Below are 18,252 nucleotides of genomic sequence, written 5' to 3'. Positions count from 1 at the left end.
AAAGCTATAAATGTACTTGCCATGTCTAAGTGAACGAAAATATAATGTCTGTTTTAAGTGTATTGACTATCACCAGAAAATAAAATATATATTTTATTAAAAGACAACACAGAAGAGAACCCTAACGCATCAGCAAGGCCACCCAGACTTTTGTCTATTGGAGTTTAACTTAACATTGTATTTGACAGGAAGCAGTCTGTATGAAATCATCTAGTTGAAATGATAAAGATTGTTACTAGGTTCATATAATCTCAGAGATCTGAATAAAAATCTATACTAGGCCTGATAGAAGAAGAGGTTCACAACTCTATCCAGACAAGGAGAAAAACAGAACTCGGTAACTAGGACAATAACTGAAGACGTTTCAACGTGTTTTTACCAATCTGTGCCTATGAAGACATGTGTTGATACACAAGGAAAGAGCAAAACCCTTTTTTTAATCAGACATTTGGTGAAGATTAATGCATGTCTACGTTCTGTAAAATACTGCTGATTATAAGAGAGTGCTGAAGGTATTCTCAATATGACTGAACCTGCATTATTATGGCATAAAATCTGGTAATCGGAATACACTACCCCTAACCGATCCATTATAACTGATTGCCCTAGATCCATGTCAGCTTTCAAAATCCCTTGGCTTAAATTTGTGCACGGCTTTCTGGCAGATATTGGTCGTCCTGAGTACTTTGACCATCCCGAAGATTTGGTATCTATTCAAAGAAAAGTACTCAAAACGAAATGTTTATCATTATTAGAGGAAACGAGACTAGTATCTTAAATTTTGAAACCCTCTGTCTTGAGGAATCAGATGTTATTGAGTAGCTTCAACATGCAATTTTACTTAGCCAATGTGCTCAACGTGTGCCACAGGTTTGTGCTGGCCTGGTTTCGTTTTGATATTTTCCTTCATTTAATCAGCTTTCCCACCATTTTTTTTTTTTTTTTTTGAAACCGTTTATTACAGAATCCAAAAAATATACAAAGATGGGCCTACAACCTTCAGGCCGGCCGCTAGCAAACAGAAGGAGCATGTAATACAGACAATAGAACGCACGCTGCGGCAAAAGGGACTTCACAGGAGCTAAAAGAGGCGTTGGCAGCCACACCATCCGGACCCCACACGACGGTTTCATTTTTATATAAATAACAACAAAAAGGCAAGTCCACAAGGCAACCCACAGTCGGAAACAACAGCATGTGCTCCCCTAGGGGGGGGGACCCCACTGGTTCATAGGAATATCGAGGGGGGGAATAGGTCAGGACGGGGACTAAGTAAACTCATTGCCCAGAACCGGGAAGACAAACAGGCTAAGGAGACGGGGCCGGTGACGGATCAGGCAGTAGCGGCGGGGTACAGATTCCCCCACGGTAAGCGTTCCAGGGGCCCCATACTTTCACCCATGTCCCAGGCTTACCTCTCGCAACATACACCACCTTTTCCCGAAACATACACCAATCCATGTTGTCCTTCCACGCCGAGACAGTAGGCGACCTCTGGGAACCCCACAGTTGCGCAATGTCACGTTTGGCCACCATATATCCCAGAAGCTTCCCCACCATTAATACTGGTCATCTGATCTGGGGAAATGCACCTGTGACGACACCTCTTCGCATAGCACCATGCACACTGTTTTGTTCTGTAAACATTTTTCTGGGACGAGGAAGAAATACATCAAATCCTTGTTACTGCAGCTGGGCTCCTTATAATGCCGACCAGCTTTTTTGTACCTGCAAATGCTACCGAACATTTACACATGTGCTGTAATGTCCCGATTTCTGCTGGCCGTTATTAATTGCAGGAAGCAGCTGTAGCTTGTAATTGAGAAAGAAAATGGAATTGACTGTGCAGTTGATGATTGTATCTGTATCTATGTACTGCAGTTTTTAAGCTTTTTACTTTGTTTTAAATATTTAAACTGGATTTCAACCATTTTCGCGGTGGTTGCTATTTTCTACCTTTTATGATTCAAGTGTGAATTCGAATAAAGCTTACTTTGAGTTGACTTGATTGAACCTGTCAGGGATCAAACCCAATGTTTAGGCACGAAGCACCCTTAATTTGAATAGAAAGAGGCAGTTTTCAGACAAGAAACTGTATTCAAGTAACCAGATCCATTTTAAATAATGATATCCTAGTTGAATGTATTGCACACAATATGGATGTAGATCTGGGGATCCAAGGAAAGCAAATATACTGGCCGACTTACAACTATGAGCCATTTTACAAGAAATACTAGAAATACCATTAGTACCCTGGTGGGGCTCTCTCTACACAGTTTTGGAGATGCTCTCTGTAAATACATTGTAAATACATTGCATGTATCAGTGTGACAGTTCCATTCCCCAGAATGTTTCTAACGTGTACACATATATGTACACTCTTGGTCTCATTGTAAAGATCAGTGACAGAAGAAATCAAACTCCTACTGTATTGGTGGCAACTCCGAAAGTACCTGCAAAGTTAGTTAAGTTAGGGAAAGACAAGTCTGTGCCCCAAATATATTCAAGCTTTAAATATGCATTCTTTGTGTCAACAGGCATACCTCTGGAAAGAGGAGGAATTATTGACAGTAACCCAAAGGAATGACAGCCATCAAAGGGCTGGTGGCCTGCTGGGGTTGCTTTTAAATCAAGCAATTATTGTAGTGATTGCTTTTAAATCAAGCATTTTTTTTAAAATTCAACCTGTTTTGCTTAATGGAAAACGGGATGCATTAAAAAATAAAAAAAACTTTCCTTTTTAGAGAGTAAGCAGTGGTCCATGGAACCACCGCCCACTCTTAAAATTATTTAAAAACATTTTTCAAAGGGGAAGGGATCCTTTTTTTGTATGTGAATGGGTTACCACTTCCTTTGAGGAGTTGGTAAAGTATCACTGTTTTTTGGCTGGGATTCAGTCGCAAAACATTAATGCATACCATAAGGAATTACTGTTTGAAAAGGATGCCCTAAATACGCTCCTTCCAACTAGGGACTCCTTATGATTTCCTAAACCCATTTAGCAAGTCTGTAACATGTTACTAAATCAGTAATTGGGTTTAGTACATTTGTACAAGCCATTTAATGGTTGCAAATCCTGTGATTTCACGGATTGCAGTCTTTATGACTGCTCAATAGCTTTGCACATCTGGCCTTAAGACTCTGTATACTTTACTGCTGCTAACCGGTGCTAAAGTGCTTGTGCGGTCTCCCCTAAACATGGTAGGATTGAATAGTACCCAGTCGGCACATCTAAGTTACTTTTAAGTCCTTAGTAAACTGGTACCCTATGTTTCCAGGGCCTGTCAATTAAATACTACTAGTGGGCCTGCAGCACTGATTGTGCCATCCACTCAAGTAGCCCTGAAAAACATGTTCCAAGCCTGCCATTGCAGCCTGTGTGTGCAGTTTTAAACTGCCATGTTTGCCTGCCAAAATAAATGTCTTCCAAAGCCAAAACCTTCCTTTTTAATACATATGTCACCCCTAGGGTAGGCCCTGAACAGCCCAGAGGGCAGGGTGCAGTGCACTTTGAAAAGTTGGATATGTAGTTTTGGGTTTTGCACGCCCTGGTAGAGAAAAACTCTTAAATTTGTTTTTCACTATTTCAGGGCCTACTTCTCCCATAGGATAACATTTGGTTTCCTTATAACATTTAATAAGTGATAACTTTCAATTGGGAGAAGGTAGAATAATTAAAGAACTGTAATTTAAAGCCCTCTTTAATAGTAAAGTCAGATTTTAAGTCACAATTCTGAAGATACCACTTTTAGAAAGTTGGAATTTTCTTGTCCCAACCATTAGGTGCCTGCAGCTTGTCCCTGGGTCAGATGACTAGGTGTAGTCATCTTGTGTATTGCTCCCAGACCGTGAGACAAAGGGAAGAGAGGTGTTGGCAGGATGGGCTACTCTGACTTAAGGGGGCGTGGATGTCACCTACCACACTTGCACATCACAAAGGCCCTGCCTGAACACACTCACAAAGGGTTTGTTATTAGTTTTTTGCGTCGCCAGATAATCGAGGCCATGGCAGAGAGGAAGAGGATACATGACTGCTCGGGGTGAAGTGAAAACCTCTAGAACCTTCTCCTACTTCAAAGTAGGCACCAGGTATAAATATTGGACCCTAAGACACGACTCTCCAGTACATATTTGGAGTTGTAAACTCAGAAGTCACACTGCTGTGCTGCCTTGCTACAAGAAGGACTGCCACTCTGTTGCCCTGCTGTACTGCGCTGCTGTCCTCCTGCCTGAGTGAGAAGGACTGGGCCTGCATCTTGAACCCAGGATTGCAGGAGGGACTACAAGTGCTTGCTGACTGGCCTCCTGATCAGAGCCTCAGGGACAGAACAGGCTCTAACAACCTTGAACCCCGCGCCTGGACTCTGCCAGCTGTGAATCCTGCCCTCCCAAGTGGTGCCACCTCAGTCCTGGACACTTGGAAGTGGGCCTGAAGGTGCTGTGCCAGACCAGCTGTGGTCCTAGCAGAACCGACGCATTGCCTCACAAAACTCTGCATCGGAACAGCCGTACAATGGATCCCCAACTCAGGACTTCGCTTTGGAGCCCCGCAACTTATCGGAACTGCTGTTGTGCAACACATCCTCGACGCAGGCCTTCTCATCGCAAGCCCCTCATCAACAGCATCTTCAGTGACTATGATGGACTCCACATCGCAAGCACTGCAACCTTTTTGCAAACCGGTGCACAACGCAACTTTGACACAAGTCCTTCAACTTGGCGACAATGCAGGATCTTGCATAGCAGCCTTACAGGTTCCCGGATCCACCACTGTGTGGAACATTTCCACACCAGGATCTGCTATGTGATGCATCCTCAACGGGGGACTCCGCATCGCTCTGCAACCATGGTTTACATTTTTTTATTCACTGGGCCTCACTGGGTCCCTGTAGCTGGGCTGCACTCCATCGGGGTCAGCCTGAACTTTTGACTTTGTCCTGGTTTATTGCGACCAAAAACCCACTGTTGTCGCTTTGTGCTTTGTGAGGCTATTTTCACTTAAATCTTTAAAATTGCTTTTCTCATGTTCCCCTCGTTGGATTTTTGTCATTTTGGTCTTTAATTATTTATTACATTTCACTCTATTATTTTAAATTGGTGTAGGAATTTTGATGGGTTGTGTTTCACTTTATTACTGTTTGGCTTGCTGCATAAATACTATACACATTACCTCCAAGTTAAGCCTGACTGCTCTATGCCAGCTACCTGAAGGTTGAGCAGAGGTTAATTTGGGGTTTTCTAGTGACTTCCCTTTGATAAGGATTGTGTTTCATGCTTGAGTAAGGTATCACCCCCCTCAACCAGTAACCCAATTTCTTACATTAGCCTTTTCCAATTGACGTAGGAACTTAATAGACGGAGCCTTTCCAGGCAAGTGGTATAGCTTTGTTGCAAAGTCTAGAACTGTCCTCAGCAACCAATTTGAAATTTATGAAAATTAATTAACAGAACATCAGATATGTTTAAATAGAGGTGCACAACTCGATGGAGCTTTCTGGCACATGCATCAAGGTAAAATCCAGTCGGTAAAGTACCGAATCGGTAAAATCAGCCGTTAGCGAGTGTCAAAAACCGAATCCCAATGCATCAACACTAATCGGGACAAAATAAAGAATTTTAAAAATAAAGAATCGCTAATAACCAACCCGCTAAAATAAATAATCGCTAAATACCGAACTCGCTATCACCGAAATCACTATTAGCTACCGGCAAGTGCCAATGGCTAATAACGAATCGCTACTCAATGCATCAAAAATCGCAAATATCGAGAATCCAAAAAATCGCTATTTAGCATGAGCAAATTAAGGGGAATCAGAACCTGGAGGTAAAGTTACAAAAAAATAAAAAACAGCAGAAAAAAAAACGACATGTGCCACAGATGGTACCAATCAGTAAGCCCTTAAAATTGGCCCTGGAGACCCTGTTGGCTTGCACAAAATGGCAGCCCTCTACGTGCTTGCAAGGAGGATGCGAATCAATGCAGCAGGACAGCGCAGGAGAAGGGTCCAGGAGAGAGTCTTCAGAGTGCGTATCACATTGCTAGGACAGAATGAGGATGAGGTGTACGACAAGTATCGACTGAATCGTGCCATGATCATGCGCCTAATTGCAGACCTCGAACCACTACTTCAGCACCAGACACATCGGACCAATGCAATTCCTGCGCACGTCCAGGTCCTATGCAGCCTGCACCTACTGGCCTCAGAAAGTTTCCAGGGGGTCATCGCCGTAGCCGGAGGTGTATCGCAAAGCGCACTCTCACGCTTCTTCCACAAATTCATTGATGCCATGCTGACAACGATACACACCCACATCAGCTTCCCCACAACCCCACAGCAGTTGGACCGCAACAAACAGGCATTCTACCAGGTGGCCCATTTCCCCCATGTCATTGGATGCATCGACTGCACGCATGTCCCCATCTGTCCACCCTCTGCCAATGAGTACATATTCCGTAACCGGAAGTTCTACCACTCAATCAACGTGCAGGTTGTGTGCGATGCCAAGCACATCATCATGGACCTAGTGGCACAATTTCCGGGTAGCACACACGACTCCTACATATTCAGACACAGTGGCATCCACAGGCGCCTCCTCAATGGAGAATTTGGAGAGGGACTTCTGCTTGGTACGTATACATACCTCTTCCAAACATGAGCACCACACATGTATATACATCACCGTTGCTAAGCCTTTGCTTCCATCTTTTAGGTGACAGTGCATACGCCCTGCGGGAATATATACTCACCCCCTACATCAATCCAGCAACACCACAGGAGCAACGATACAACGCGGCCCACATACGCACCAGGAATGTAATATATAGGACCTTTGGGATTCTGAAGAGTCGCTTTAGAATCTTACATAAGACTGGCGGTGCCTTGCAATACAAACCTGACACCTGCTGCAGGATTGTAGCTGTATGTGCCATGCTGCACAACATCGCAACCAGAAGGGGGATACCCATAGAGGTGGACAGGAATGACGACTACCGGGATGACCAACCACCCGCACAACACCGACAGGCACACGTCCCTAACACAGCTGAGGGGCAAAGGAGGCGGACATACATCACGCAACATCATTTCTGATCCAGGTAAGAATGAACCATGACGATTTAATTTGTGGTGCTACTGTTTAATGCACAGGAGCACTGAGGTATGTGCGGGCACACATGATAGAAAATAAGAGCTCCCCAAAACAAGTGTAACAAAACATGCCCGTTGTAGTCACGGGTGTGCAAGTGTCAAATCGGAGAGGACCCTGGTTACCCCACCATGGTCATGTATGGCTTTCAGTTTGTCTAGTGGCGCTTGCCACGAACGCCCAGCCTCCCTTCAGGTGTCTCCTCTACCTCACCACGGCCTGTCCCTGTGGCTGTGGAGCAGCGCGAACTGCGCCTCCTGGTGCTGGCCTCCGCCACGGAAACACTGCTCACACTTGAGGCAGCCTCACTGCCGTCCTCCCCTCCCAATGCGCTAGCACTGAAAGTACCGCTCTGCAGGTTTTCCACTGCAGCGGCCACCTGGCCTAGAGCATTGGCAACATCACCGCAATAATGGCCCAGGTCCACCTGCAGTGACACCGAGCGGCGTGACTAAACAGCAGTGCTGTTGCACAGCCTAGTGATGGCCTTCGTAGAGGCTGCGGACCGGAGCAAGTTCTGCCGGTGCCTCCTTCTCTCGCTGTCATGCCCTGCTCTCAGGTTCCCATTACCCTCTGCCACCACAGTGGTCATGTCCCTCACTGCCGCAGTCAGGCTACGCATTTCTTTTGCTAGGCGCGCTATGTGACTGCTGATGGTAGCCATGTGTCTCCCCTGCAGGCGCTGGACATGCAGCATCTGTTCTTCAATGCCACCATTTGGGGAGCTTGCATCTTCGCCTACATTTGGTGTACTGCTCAGAGACCTGCGGCGCAGTGGGAGTCGGACACGTGCTGGTGGTGCTGTAGGCGGTGGGACGAATGTTGGACTTTGGCCCGATGGTGCATCCATCACCTGCATGGGTGGGACTTGTGACCTGCGTCTCCGCTGTCTCGTTGCAGTTGGTGCATCAGCAGGTGGTGGTGGTGGTGGTGGTGGTGGAGGTGGTGAATGCGGCTCTGCCGGAGTATCGACGTCAGAATCGCTGGTGTCTCTGATATGATTAGCCGGCCGCTGTCATCGGAGTCGCCAGGAGATGCATCTGTGTGTGAAACAGTGCATGGTTTGTGGGATTGGTACTACTAAGGTGTATTTTACTACATACATGTCCCTCTATGATTCACTAAATTAAAGTCTATTTCTAGCTTCTACAGATGTTTTGACAAAAGTATATTTTTTCTTCCTGTACATGCACACCGGCCTGACATGACTACGACTCCCATGATGCACTATTGTTATGAGTGAAGATGTGTGGGGCAATTCTGCATGCACACTGTGATCGTGCTGGGGGTTTGGGAATGGTTGTACGCAATGCTGAGTATGGGCACAGCCATGCATCTTACCTTGGGCACTTGTGGCTGCGCCGGAGGTATCCATCTGTGTGACTCCCACGACGGCCTCTGGCTCGATGGTCCCTTCTACCAGCTCCTCCAGGGCAGTGTTTTCTGGCACTGTTGAATGTCCCCCTCCTGTTCTAGCTGCCTCCCGGAGCCTTTCAGCGATCCTCTCCTTGGCCCGCTTCCTGAGGTCGTACCACCTCTTTTTTAAATCGTCTATGCTGCGGGGCGTCACTCTCACCGCATTGACCCTCTCTCTGATGCGCAGCCATATGCGACGCTTTTCTGCCTCTGGCACCTTTAGGGACAGCTTCCCGAACAGCCAATCGTGTTTGCTGCTCACCCCCTCGATCAGGTGCTCCAGTTCCCGGTCGGAGAACTTGCGCTTTCTCTTTCTGGCAGATTCTGCGCTGGCTGGTGCATCTTTCTCCATCCTGGTTGGGTAGGGCGGTAGTCCTGTCAGTGGTGATTCACTGGGCTCAGGCTGTCTCCAGTTCCTGCTCCTGTTTGCTCCTCTGCCGAGTGAATGAGGGTGGGGCTGCTGTACTTCCTGGTTGTGATGTCATTAAACCGTTCCCAGAGCGACCCGTTTTTTGCGAAATCGCTATTACCGATTTCGCTAATACCGATTTCGCTATTACCGGAATCGGTATTAGCTAATTCGGTAATACCGATTTCGCTATTAGCTAATTCGGTGTTTGCTTTACTCGCTATTGTTGATTCGGTAAATATTAGCGATTTTTAAGGAATCGCTAATTTTTCCAGAATCTGTTGATGCATTCTGAAAAGCGATTCCTTAATAACGATTCCTTATTTCTCGCTATTAAGGGATCGCTTTTGGATTTGTTGATGCATGTGCACCATAGTTCTTTAAAAATAAATAGAATATTGTGAAACTGGAAATACAACAAGCATTGGCATAGCCAATAGGTCTCGCCTTTGGGACCTTTATGTGTTTAGCCAGAACTTTTGGCTATATTGTAAAGCATTGTGGCTGCTGTGCATCATGTTGAAAAGTTATAATAAAAAGTGTTAAGCATTTTTGTTACATTTATACAAACCAAGACAACATTATATACAACTGAACAACCTGATTAAAAAAAGATTTTAACATAAAAAATGTCTTCTAGTTTTTTTGGACTTGCACTGCTGGCAACTTCTTCCTGCCTGTTCTCATGCTTGGTTGTTATCATTTTTTTTTTATGGGGGAGCGGGACATAAATAACGGGGGAGTGGAGGTTGGAAAACAGTAATTTAATTAGAACACGAGCAGCGGACGAACACTAGGGGAGAATCAACAGATGCCAGATTACGATGGCAGACTGACGTGATGCTTAGGTGATGTTTAGATGATGCTTAGGTGGTGCGCTGATGCAAAATGGTGGTGGTGAATGGAGGTACGTTGTGGATTGTGGAGTTGATATATGTTGTTTGGTGTGTAATTATGTGGTGTGAATTGGAAATGTGTGGAGTTGAATTGTGTGGCCCAGAACTGTGGTGTTGAGTGAAATTATGCTTAGCGAAATTGTGTCATGGTGTGGACTGCATTTATGTTGATTGGTGGTATGTGGCATAGAGTGCATTTATGTGGAGTGTATTTAAGTTGCATTGAGTAGAGTGCAATTATGTGGCGTGTAATTATGTGGCACTGAGTAGTATTATGCGGAGTGTATTTATGTTGCATTGAGTAGAGTGTAATTATGTGACTTGTACTTATGTGGTACTGAGTAGTATGTGGGGTGTATTTATGTTGCATTGAGTAGAGTGTGATTATGTGGCGTGTAACCGTGTCACACTAAGTGGTATTATGCTGAGTGTATTTATGTTGCATTGAGTAGAGTGTACATATGTGGCGTGTAATTATGTGGCACTGAGTGGTATTATATGGAGTGTATTTATGTTGCATTGAGTAGAGTGTAATTATGTGGCGTGTAATCATGTGGCACTGAGTGGTATTATGTGGAGTGTATTTATGCTACATTGAGTAGAGTGTCATTATGTGGCTTGTAATTATTTGGTACTGAGAGGTATGTGGAGTGTATTTATGTTGCATTGAGTAGATTGTAATTATGTGGTGTGTAACTATGTCACACTGAGTGGTATTTTGTGGAGTGTATTTATGTTGCATTGAGTAGATGTAATTATGTGGTACAGTGGTATTAAGTGGAGTGTATTTATGTTGCATTGAATAGAGTGTAATTATGTGGCATGCAATGATGTGGTAATGAGTGGTATTATGTTGAGTGTATTTATGTTGCATTGAGTAGAGTGTAAATATGTGGTGTGTAATTATGTGGCACTGAGCAGTATGTGGGGTGTATTTATGTTGCACTGAGTAGAGTGTAATTATGTGGTGTGTAACTATGTCACACTGAGTGGTATTATGTGGAGTGTATTTATGTTGCATTGTATAGAGTGTAATTATGTGATGTGTAATTATGTGGTACTGAGTGGTTATTTTTAGTGTATTTATGTTGCATTGAGTAGAGTGTAATTATGTGGTGTGTAATTATGTGGCACTGAGTGATATTGTGTGGAGTGTATTTATGTTGCATTGAATAGAGTGTAATTGTGACATGTGATTATGTGGTACTGAGTGGTATTATGTGGAGTGTATTTATGTTGCATGGAGTAGAGTGTAATTACGTGGTCTGTAATTATGTGGTACTGAGTGGTATTATGTGGAGTGTATTTAAGTTGCTTTGAGTAGAGTGTAATTATGTGGCGTGTAATTATGTGGGACTGAGTGGTATGTGGAGTGTATTTTTGTTCCATTTAGTAGAGTGTAATTATGTGGCCTGTAACTATGTCGCACTGTGTGGTATTTTGTTGAGTGTATTTATGTTGCACTGAGTAGAGTGTAATGATGTGGCGTCTAATTAGGTGGCACAGTGGTATTATGTGGAGTGTATTTATGTTGCATTAAATAGAGTGTAATCATGTGATGTGTAATTATGTGGTACTGAGTGGTATTATGTTGAGTGTATTTATGTGGCATTGAGTAGAGTGTAAATATGTGGCGTGTAATTATGTGGCACTGAGTGGTATTATATGGAGTGTATTTATGTTGCATTGAGTAGTCTAATATTGTGGCATTGAGTGGTATGTGGGGTGTATTTATGTTGCACTGAGTAGGGTGTAATTATGTGGCGTGTAACTATGTCACACTGAGTGCTATTATGTGGACAGAATTTATGTTGTATTGAGTAGAGTGTAATTATGTGGCGTGTAATTATGTGGCGTGTATTCATGTTGCATTGAATAGAGTGTAATTATGTGACGTGTAATTATGTGGTACTGAGTGGTATTCTGTGTAGTTTATTTATGTTGCATTGAGTAGAGTGTAATTATGTGGTGTGTAATTATGTGGCACTGAGTGGTATTATGTGGAGTGTATTTATGTTGCATTGAATAGAGTGTAATTGTGACATGTGATTATGTGGTACTGAGTGGTATTATGTGGAGTGTATTTATGTTGCATGGAGTAGGGTGTAATTACGTGGTCTGTAATTATGTGGTACTGAGTGGTATTATGTGGAGTGTATTTAAGTTGCATTGAGTTGAGTGTAATTATGTGGTGTGTAATTATGTGGGACTGAGTGGTATGTGGAGTGTATTTATATTTTATTGAGTAGAGTGTAAATATGTGGCATGTAACTATGTCGCACTGAGTGGTATTTTGTGGAGTGTATTTAGGTTGCATTGAATAGAGTGTAATGATGTGGCGTGTTATTAGGTGGCACAGTGGTATTATGTGGAGTGTATTTATGTTGCATTGAGTAGAGTGTATATATGTGGCATGTAATTATGTGGCACTGAGTGGTATTATATGGAGTGTATTTATGTTGCATTGAGTAGGGTGTAATTATGTGGCACTGAGAGGTATGTGGAGTGTATTTATGTTGCATTGACTAGAGTGTAATTATGTGGTACTAAGTGGTATGTGAGGTGTATTTATGTTGCATTGAGTAGAGTGTAATTATGTGGCGTGTAACTATGTCACACTGAGTTGTATTATGTGGAGTGTATTTATGTAGCATTGAGTAGAGTGTAAATATGTGGTGTGTAATTATGTGGCACTGAGTGGTATTATGTGGAGTGTATTTATGTTGCATTGAATAGAGTGTCATTGTGACGTAAAGGCCGTTTCCTGCCAAAAGTTAACCGGGTCAAAGAATGTTCAGAAAATTCACTCACATTCAGGTGAATAAAGTAACAAAATCTGCATGTTATACGCCATCTTTAAGGCAAAAGCTTGCAATATTTGTTGTTTACCTTACCCTAAAAATTAATTCTGAGCCCTGCAGTCTTCGATTTTTTTGAGTGCAATAAATATCAAATTCTGCTCCGGGCACTCGGAATTGTGTCCTAAGACTAAGATAACCATGTTTTTCTTAAAAAATTGCTTTTATTACCAAATGTTAATTTATAATACTTTGCCTTTCATATTATGGCGACTGAGATATGTCTAGAGTTTCAGAAGATGTCAATGGAGAATCATATTCTAGGCTCTTGAAATCCTGGATCTTTCTTTGGAGCGGGCACAGGTGCAGTGAGGGTTGAGGCCTTCGGCTTTGAGGCTTAGTAATAGGAAGCTCCCTGCCCCCACCAAATAATAGAACACGATGTTGCTAGCAGTACTTGGAGTCATGAAGCTTCTGTGATGTCCTGGAACTGTGGTTTGGAACAAGGCATCTATGTCTTTGAGGGAGGGTGGTAAGAAGTAATATTGCTGTCTGTGTATATACCTGCAGGGTTTGGGCAAAGAGGCAAAGGAGACTTCCCCTCTGGATTAATAGTCATGTCCTGTTTGTGGATACCCTCAATTGATCAGCAACCTTATGCCGTAATCCACTGATTATTGGGCATCCCCAAACCATATGGTAAAAACCAGCATCCTAGGGCATGTGGAAGATGCCTACATCTTATTGATCTTTCTAGAGGTTACGCAAGTTTGAAGTTTAAAGTTGAATTGAGTTAACAGGCGTTTTTGAATATTTTACATGCATTTGGGGCCAGATGTACAAAAAAGTAAGTTTGCGATTTCCCAATTATGATCTTTTGCAATTCAAAATTAGGAAATCGCAAACAGCTATGTAAAACAGGGCACCATGTATAATTATTTCACATAGCGATTACCTAATTGCAATTCTCTGCGAATCACAATTAGGTAATCGATATTTGAATGTACAAAACTCAGTGAGTTTCATTCGGCATTTCCTAATGGCTCGCAAATCGACCTACCTCATTAATATTAACGAGACATGTCGCAATTTGCAACCCATTAGGAATCGATAAAATCACAGGGATGGTGGCCAACTGCGGTCAGCAGACAAGCATGTCTGAGATTGCTATTAAATAAAGCAATCATTTTATTTAAATGTTGCCCGTTTTGCTTAGAGGAAAATGGGTTGCATTTAAGAAAGAAAAATTAAAAGTTTCTCCCAGACCACTGCCTGCTCTAGAAAAATAATTTTTACGAACATTCACAAAGGGGAAGGGGTCTCTTGGGAACCCTTTCCCATTCACGAATGGGTTACCACCTACTTGAAGTAAGTGGTAATATGCGAATGTTTTGCCCTAAAAACGTCCCTTCCTAATACTGAATCAGTATCCATTCGCGATTCTAAATTGTGAAAATCGCAAATTGGAATTCATACATACCAAAATGCATTTTACCGGTCGCAAACGGCCCGATTCTGCTTGTGGGCGGTAAAATGCATGATACATGTGGCCCAAAGTGTCTCAGATCCAGTTTGCTATTCCCAATGGGTTGCAAATGAATTTGCCTCAGTAATATTCATGAGGCAGTTTGCAATTTACGACCCATTGGGAATAGCTGGCACTCACAGGGATGGTGGCCTACTGACTGTGACTGCTTTTTAAATAAAGCTATTTTTTGGGGGAAATGCAGCCCGTTTTCCTTAAGGGAAAACAAGATGCATTTAAAAAAAAAAAGAAAAGTTTTCTTTTATTTTTTTTGAGTGGGCATTGGTCCGTGAAACCACTGCCTGCTCTAAAAAGAATTGGTGCCATTTACATAGGGGAAGGGGTCCCTTGTGGACCCCTTCCTGTTTGCGAATGGCTTACCACCAACTTAAAGTTGGTGGTAATTGATTTTTTTGCGCCGCATTCTGGTCACAAAACATTCCTATATACCAGTGTGACTCGCTATTAAGAAGGGATGCCCTTAACACGCCCCTTCCTTACAGTGACTCGCATACCCCAGCTTGTGAGTCGGTTATAGGTTACTGACTCGCAAAATAAGGTTGCTACATGCCAAAAAGCATTTTACCGAAAAGGCAAATGGGCCATTCGCAAGTGGTAAAATGCTTCCTACATTTGGCCCATAGTTCTCACAGTTACAGAAAATCTCTTAGGGTGTGAAGAAGTTGTTCTTACTCTAGTACTGTGTCCTTGGTGAACAAGAGACTAAGCTCCCTCCATCACTTTCAATGTAGATCTCTCTTTCTCTTTTCATAAGACACTATCTGTCTATTGAGGTAAATTATGGTTTTCCTCCAGTATAATTCTTGGCTTCCAGCTGTCTCCAGGAAAAAACAGGCACGACCTTCTGTCGACTTTCAAGGTAACTCCCAATCATTGACATTTATTGACTGCTGGCACATTCTAGCACTTTCTTTGCCTACCATCTTTTAGAAAATTTAGAAATTGATCTTCAATCTATCAACTGCCTTCCTCAGGGCTGTCTTCACCTCTTTGTTTCTCAGGCTGTAGATAATGGGATTTAACACTGGAGTAACAAAAGAGTAGAAGATGGATACCAATTTTTCATGTTGAAAATTGGCCCTAGCCCTGGTCCGGACGTACATAAATATGACTGCCCCATAATAGATACTGACTACGGTGAGATGGGAGGCGCAGGTGGAGAAGGCCTTCCGCCGCCCCACGCTGGAAGAGATCCTCAGGATGGCAGCGATGATGTTGACATAGGACACAAAAGTGAAAAGACAGCAGCTCAGGATGATTAACGATGAAGCCACAAAGAAAGTGACTTCTACAGGGAAGATGTCTGTACACGAAAGGCTGATAAGTGGAGCAAAGTCGCAGTAGAAATGATCAATCTGCCGTGGACCACAGAAGTGCAACTGGGAGATCAAAATGGCTGGCGCAAGAGGAGCCAGGCAGCCACTTGTCCATGTGCCAAGGGCCAGAAAAATACAGGCCTGTCTGTCCATAATGACAGGATATTGTAAAGGACTGCAGATGGCCACATAGCGGTCATAGGACATGGCTCCCAGCAGGAAGTTCTCGGTGGCTGCCAGGAAAAAGAGGATATAGAACTGCACGATGCAGCTGTTGACTGGGATGGTGCAGTCTTGCATGGCTAGGTCGGAGAGCATCTTGGGTATGAAGGTGGAAGTGAACCAGATCTCAAGAACAGAGAAGTTGCAGATGAAGAAGTACATTGGTTTGTGGAGGCGCCGGTCGAGCTTGACAGCAACAATGATCAGGACATTTGCTGTGATAGTGAAGAAGTAGATAACCAAGTACAAAATGAAGAGGAAAATTTGTGTTTGCAGAGGACCTGGGAATCCCACAAGGATGAAGTTAATTACGATAGTTCTGTTTTTAAGGTCCATTTCACTTTCTTCTCTTTCACTGTGATGTGAAAATAAAACAAAAGATTATTCCGGAGGTAGTACAGGAATTCCCTTAAACCTTTAAGAGGCCTGAGCAGTATATATATATATATGAATGTGTATATATATATATATATATATATATATATATATATATATAAATATATATATATATATTCACTGAAAAAACCATAGGTTTCAGGCACGTTATAGTTAGGAATTAGCATTTAAAAAACCTTAGAAATTCACTGAAAAAACCATAGGTTTCAGGGGCGTTATAGTTAGCTGGACTTTTCACTCGTACAAAACCATTGAAATTCCCCCGTTATAGTTAGTTCAGCTAACTATAACTCGCGCGCCCGCAATGCACTGCTGATGACGTCACATATTACATCACTCATGACATGGTCAGTGACATCACTCATGACATCACTGATGACATCTCAAATGACATCACTGATGACATCATCCAGTGAATGTGTGTTTTTCTGAAAATTACATAAGTTTTATATATGTAAATCTCAAGGTCGATGGAAGAATAAATGGGTATATAAGTGTCTAAATGGATGATTTGTTTTTGAAAAATTGATTGTATAACTGACTGATTAAGTGTATCTTAGTGAATACATGGCTTAGTGAGTAATGTTTAAATATGTAAATATCTGTATCAGTCTCTCAGTTTGTGTATGAGTGGCTGCATGGGTTGGTAAGTAGCTACATGAGTGTTTATATAGGTTATTAGTTGGTTTTTTGAGTATCATTATGAGTGTCTGAGTGTCTGTATGGTTCGGTGGGGGGTATTACGTAGTGCATAGGTGCATGAATGAGTGACTCACTGTTTGTATGTGTTGAAGACAGCATGTGTGCAGGACTGTATGGGTGGATGTGTGTGTGCATGGGTGTGTTAGTGAGTGAATGACTTTCTCAATAGTGTCTTTATGAGTAACTACATATGTTTTAAACTGGTATATGTGACTATTGGTGTATATAAGTGAGTATATGTGAGAGTGAGAGATTGAAAGAGTTCCTGTATGAATAAGTATGTGTTTCTATAAGTGATTGTTGAAAAGACTAAGTATGTGTAAGTTTCTGGAGAAGTAAGTGTGGTGGTATGTGTATAACTGTATATGCAAGTAAATGGATGTTTGATTCATTATTAGCATGAGTGACTATGTGTGTGAGTAACTCTATGGATGAGTGGCGTTGTGTAACAGGATGTATAGGTGTATGAGTACATATGATGAGTGAGTACATGTATGAGTGACTGTATAGGACTGTTGGTGAATGAGTGGATGTGTTTGTGGATCTTAGAATTACTTAATAGGTTGTTGTAACTGATATTGGTATGTCCATTGTTTTGAAAAATTTTGTTTCTATTTTTGAATGTGTGTATCAAAGGTCATATTAGGGGGCGAGGAGGTCTGCCTCTCAATCACAAGGATGATGTCATCAGTGATGTCATTTGAGATGTCATCAGTGATGTCATGAGTGATCTCACTGACCATGTCATGAGTGATGTAATATGTGACGTCATCAGCAGTGCATTGCGGGCGCGCGAGTTATAGTTAGCTGAACTAACTATAACGGGGGAATTTCAATGGTTTTGTACGAGTGAAAAGTCCAGCTAACTATAACGCCCCTGAAACCTATGGTTTTTGTCAGTGAATTTCTAAGGTTTTTTAAATGCTAATTCCTAACTATAACGTGCCTGAAACCTATGTTTTTTTCAGTGAATTTTAAAGGTTTTTTAAATGCTAATTTCTAACTATGACTACAGAGATAGGACATGTGAAGAAAGAAGAAAAAACGCACAGAAAGAAAAAAAAGAAATGCAGAAAGAAGCAATAGAAGTCCTCAAAGACGAAGAAAAGTGCAGTAAGAAGGATAACGTGCAGAAAGGACAAACAGAAGAGCAGAAAGAAGCCTTGTTGCAAAATCATCCTGTACCCTCAACTTTTTCAGTCGGATGCTGGTGGTAACTGAGTCTGACTAACCAGACCTAGAGCCAGTGCTATGTGAAAAGACGCTCAGAATACAGTGAAAACACCTACATACACTAGGGAACACTATGCGTTGGGGTCCCCCTGTGATCAGCATGACCTCCTCTGTAAGCCCCTAGTATATAATAGGGCAGGGGATTAAAACTACCTCTTAAAACGCGCCACAG

The 18,252-nt window shown here is 42.5% G+C and overlaps 1 protein-coding gene across 1 annotated transcript; it reads right to left on the bottom strand.

The window, feature by feature from the left end:
- Window positions 1-15,146: 15,146 nt before the first annotated feature.
- Window positions 15,147-16,085, bottom strand: LOC146866727 (olfactory receptor 6F1-like). Its single transcript, XM_085617050.1, has one exon. It carries the CDS (start codon window positions 16,083-16,085, stop codon window positions 15,147-15,149), a length of 939 nt encoding a protein of 312 aa, XP_085473176.1.
- Window positions 16,086-18,252: the final 2,167 nt, after the last annotated feature.

This window comes from Triturus cristatus, chromosome 1_2, assembly GCF_964204655.1.
Source record: "Triturus cristatus chromosome 1_2, aTriCri1.1, whole genome shotgun sequence".
NCBI classification, from domain to species: domain Eukaryota; kingdom Metazoa; phylum Chordata; class Amphibia; order Caudata; family Salamandridae; genus Triturus; species Triturus cristatus.
The sequence above is the reverse complement of the archived record's forward strand: the minus strand, read 5'-3'. Positions and strand labels throughout refer to the sequence as shown.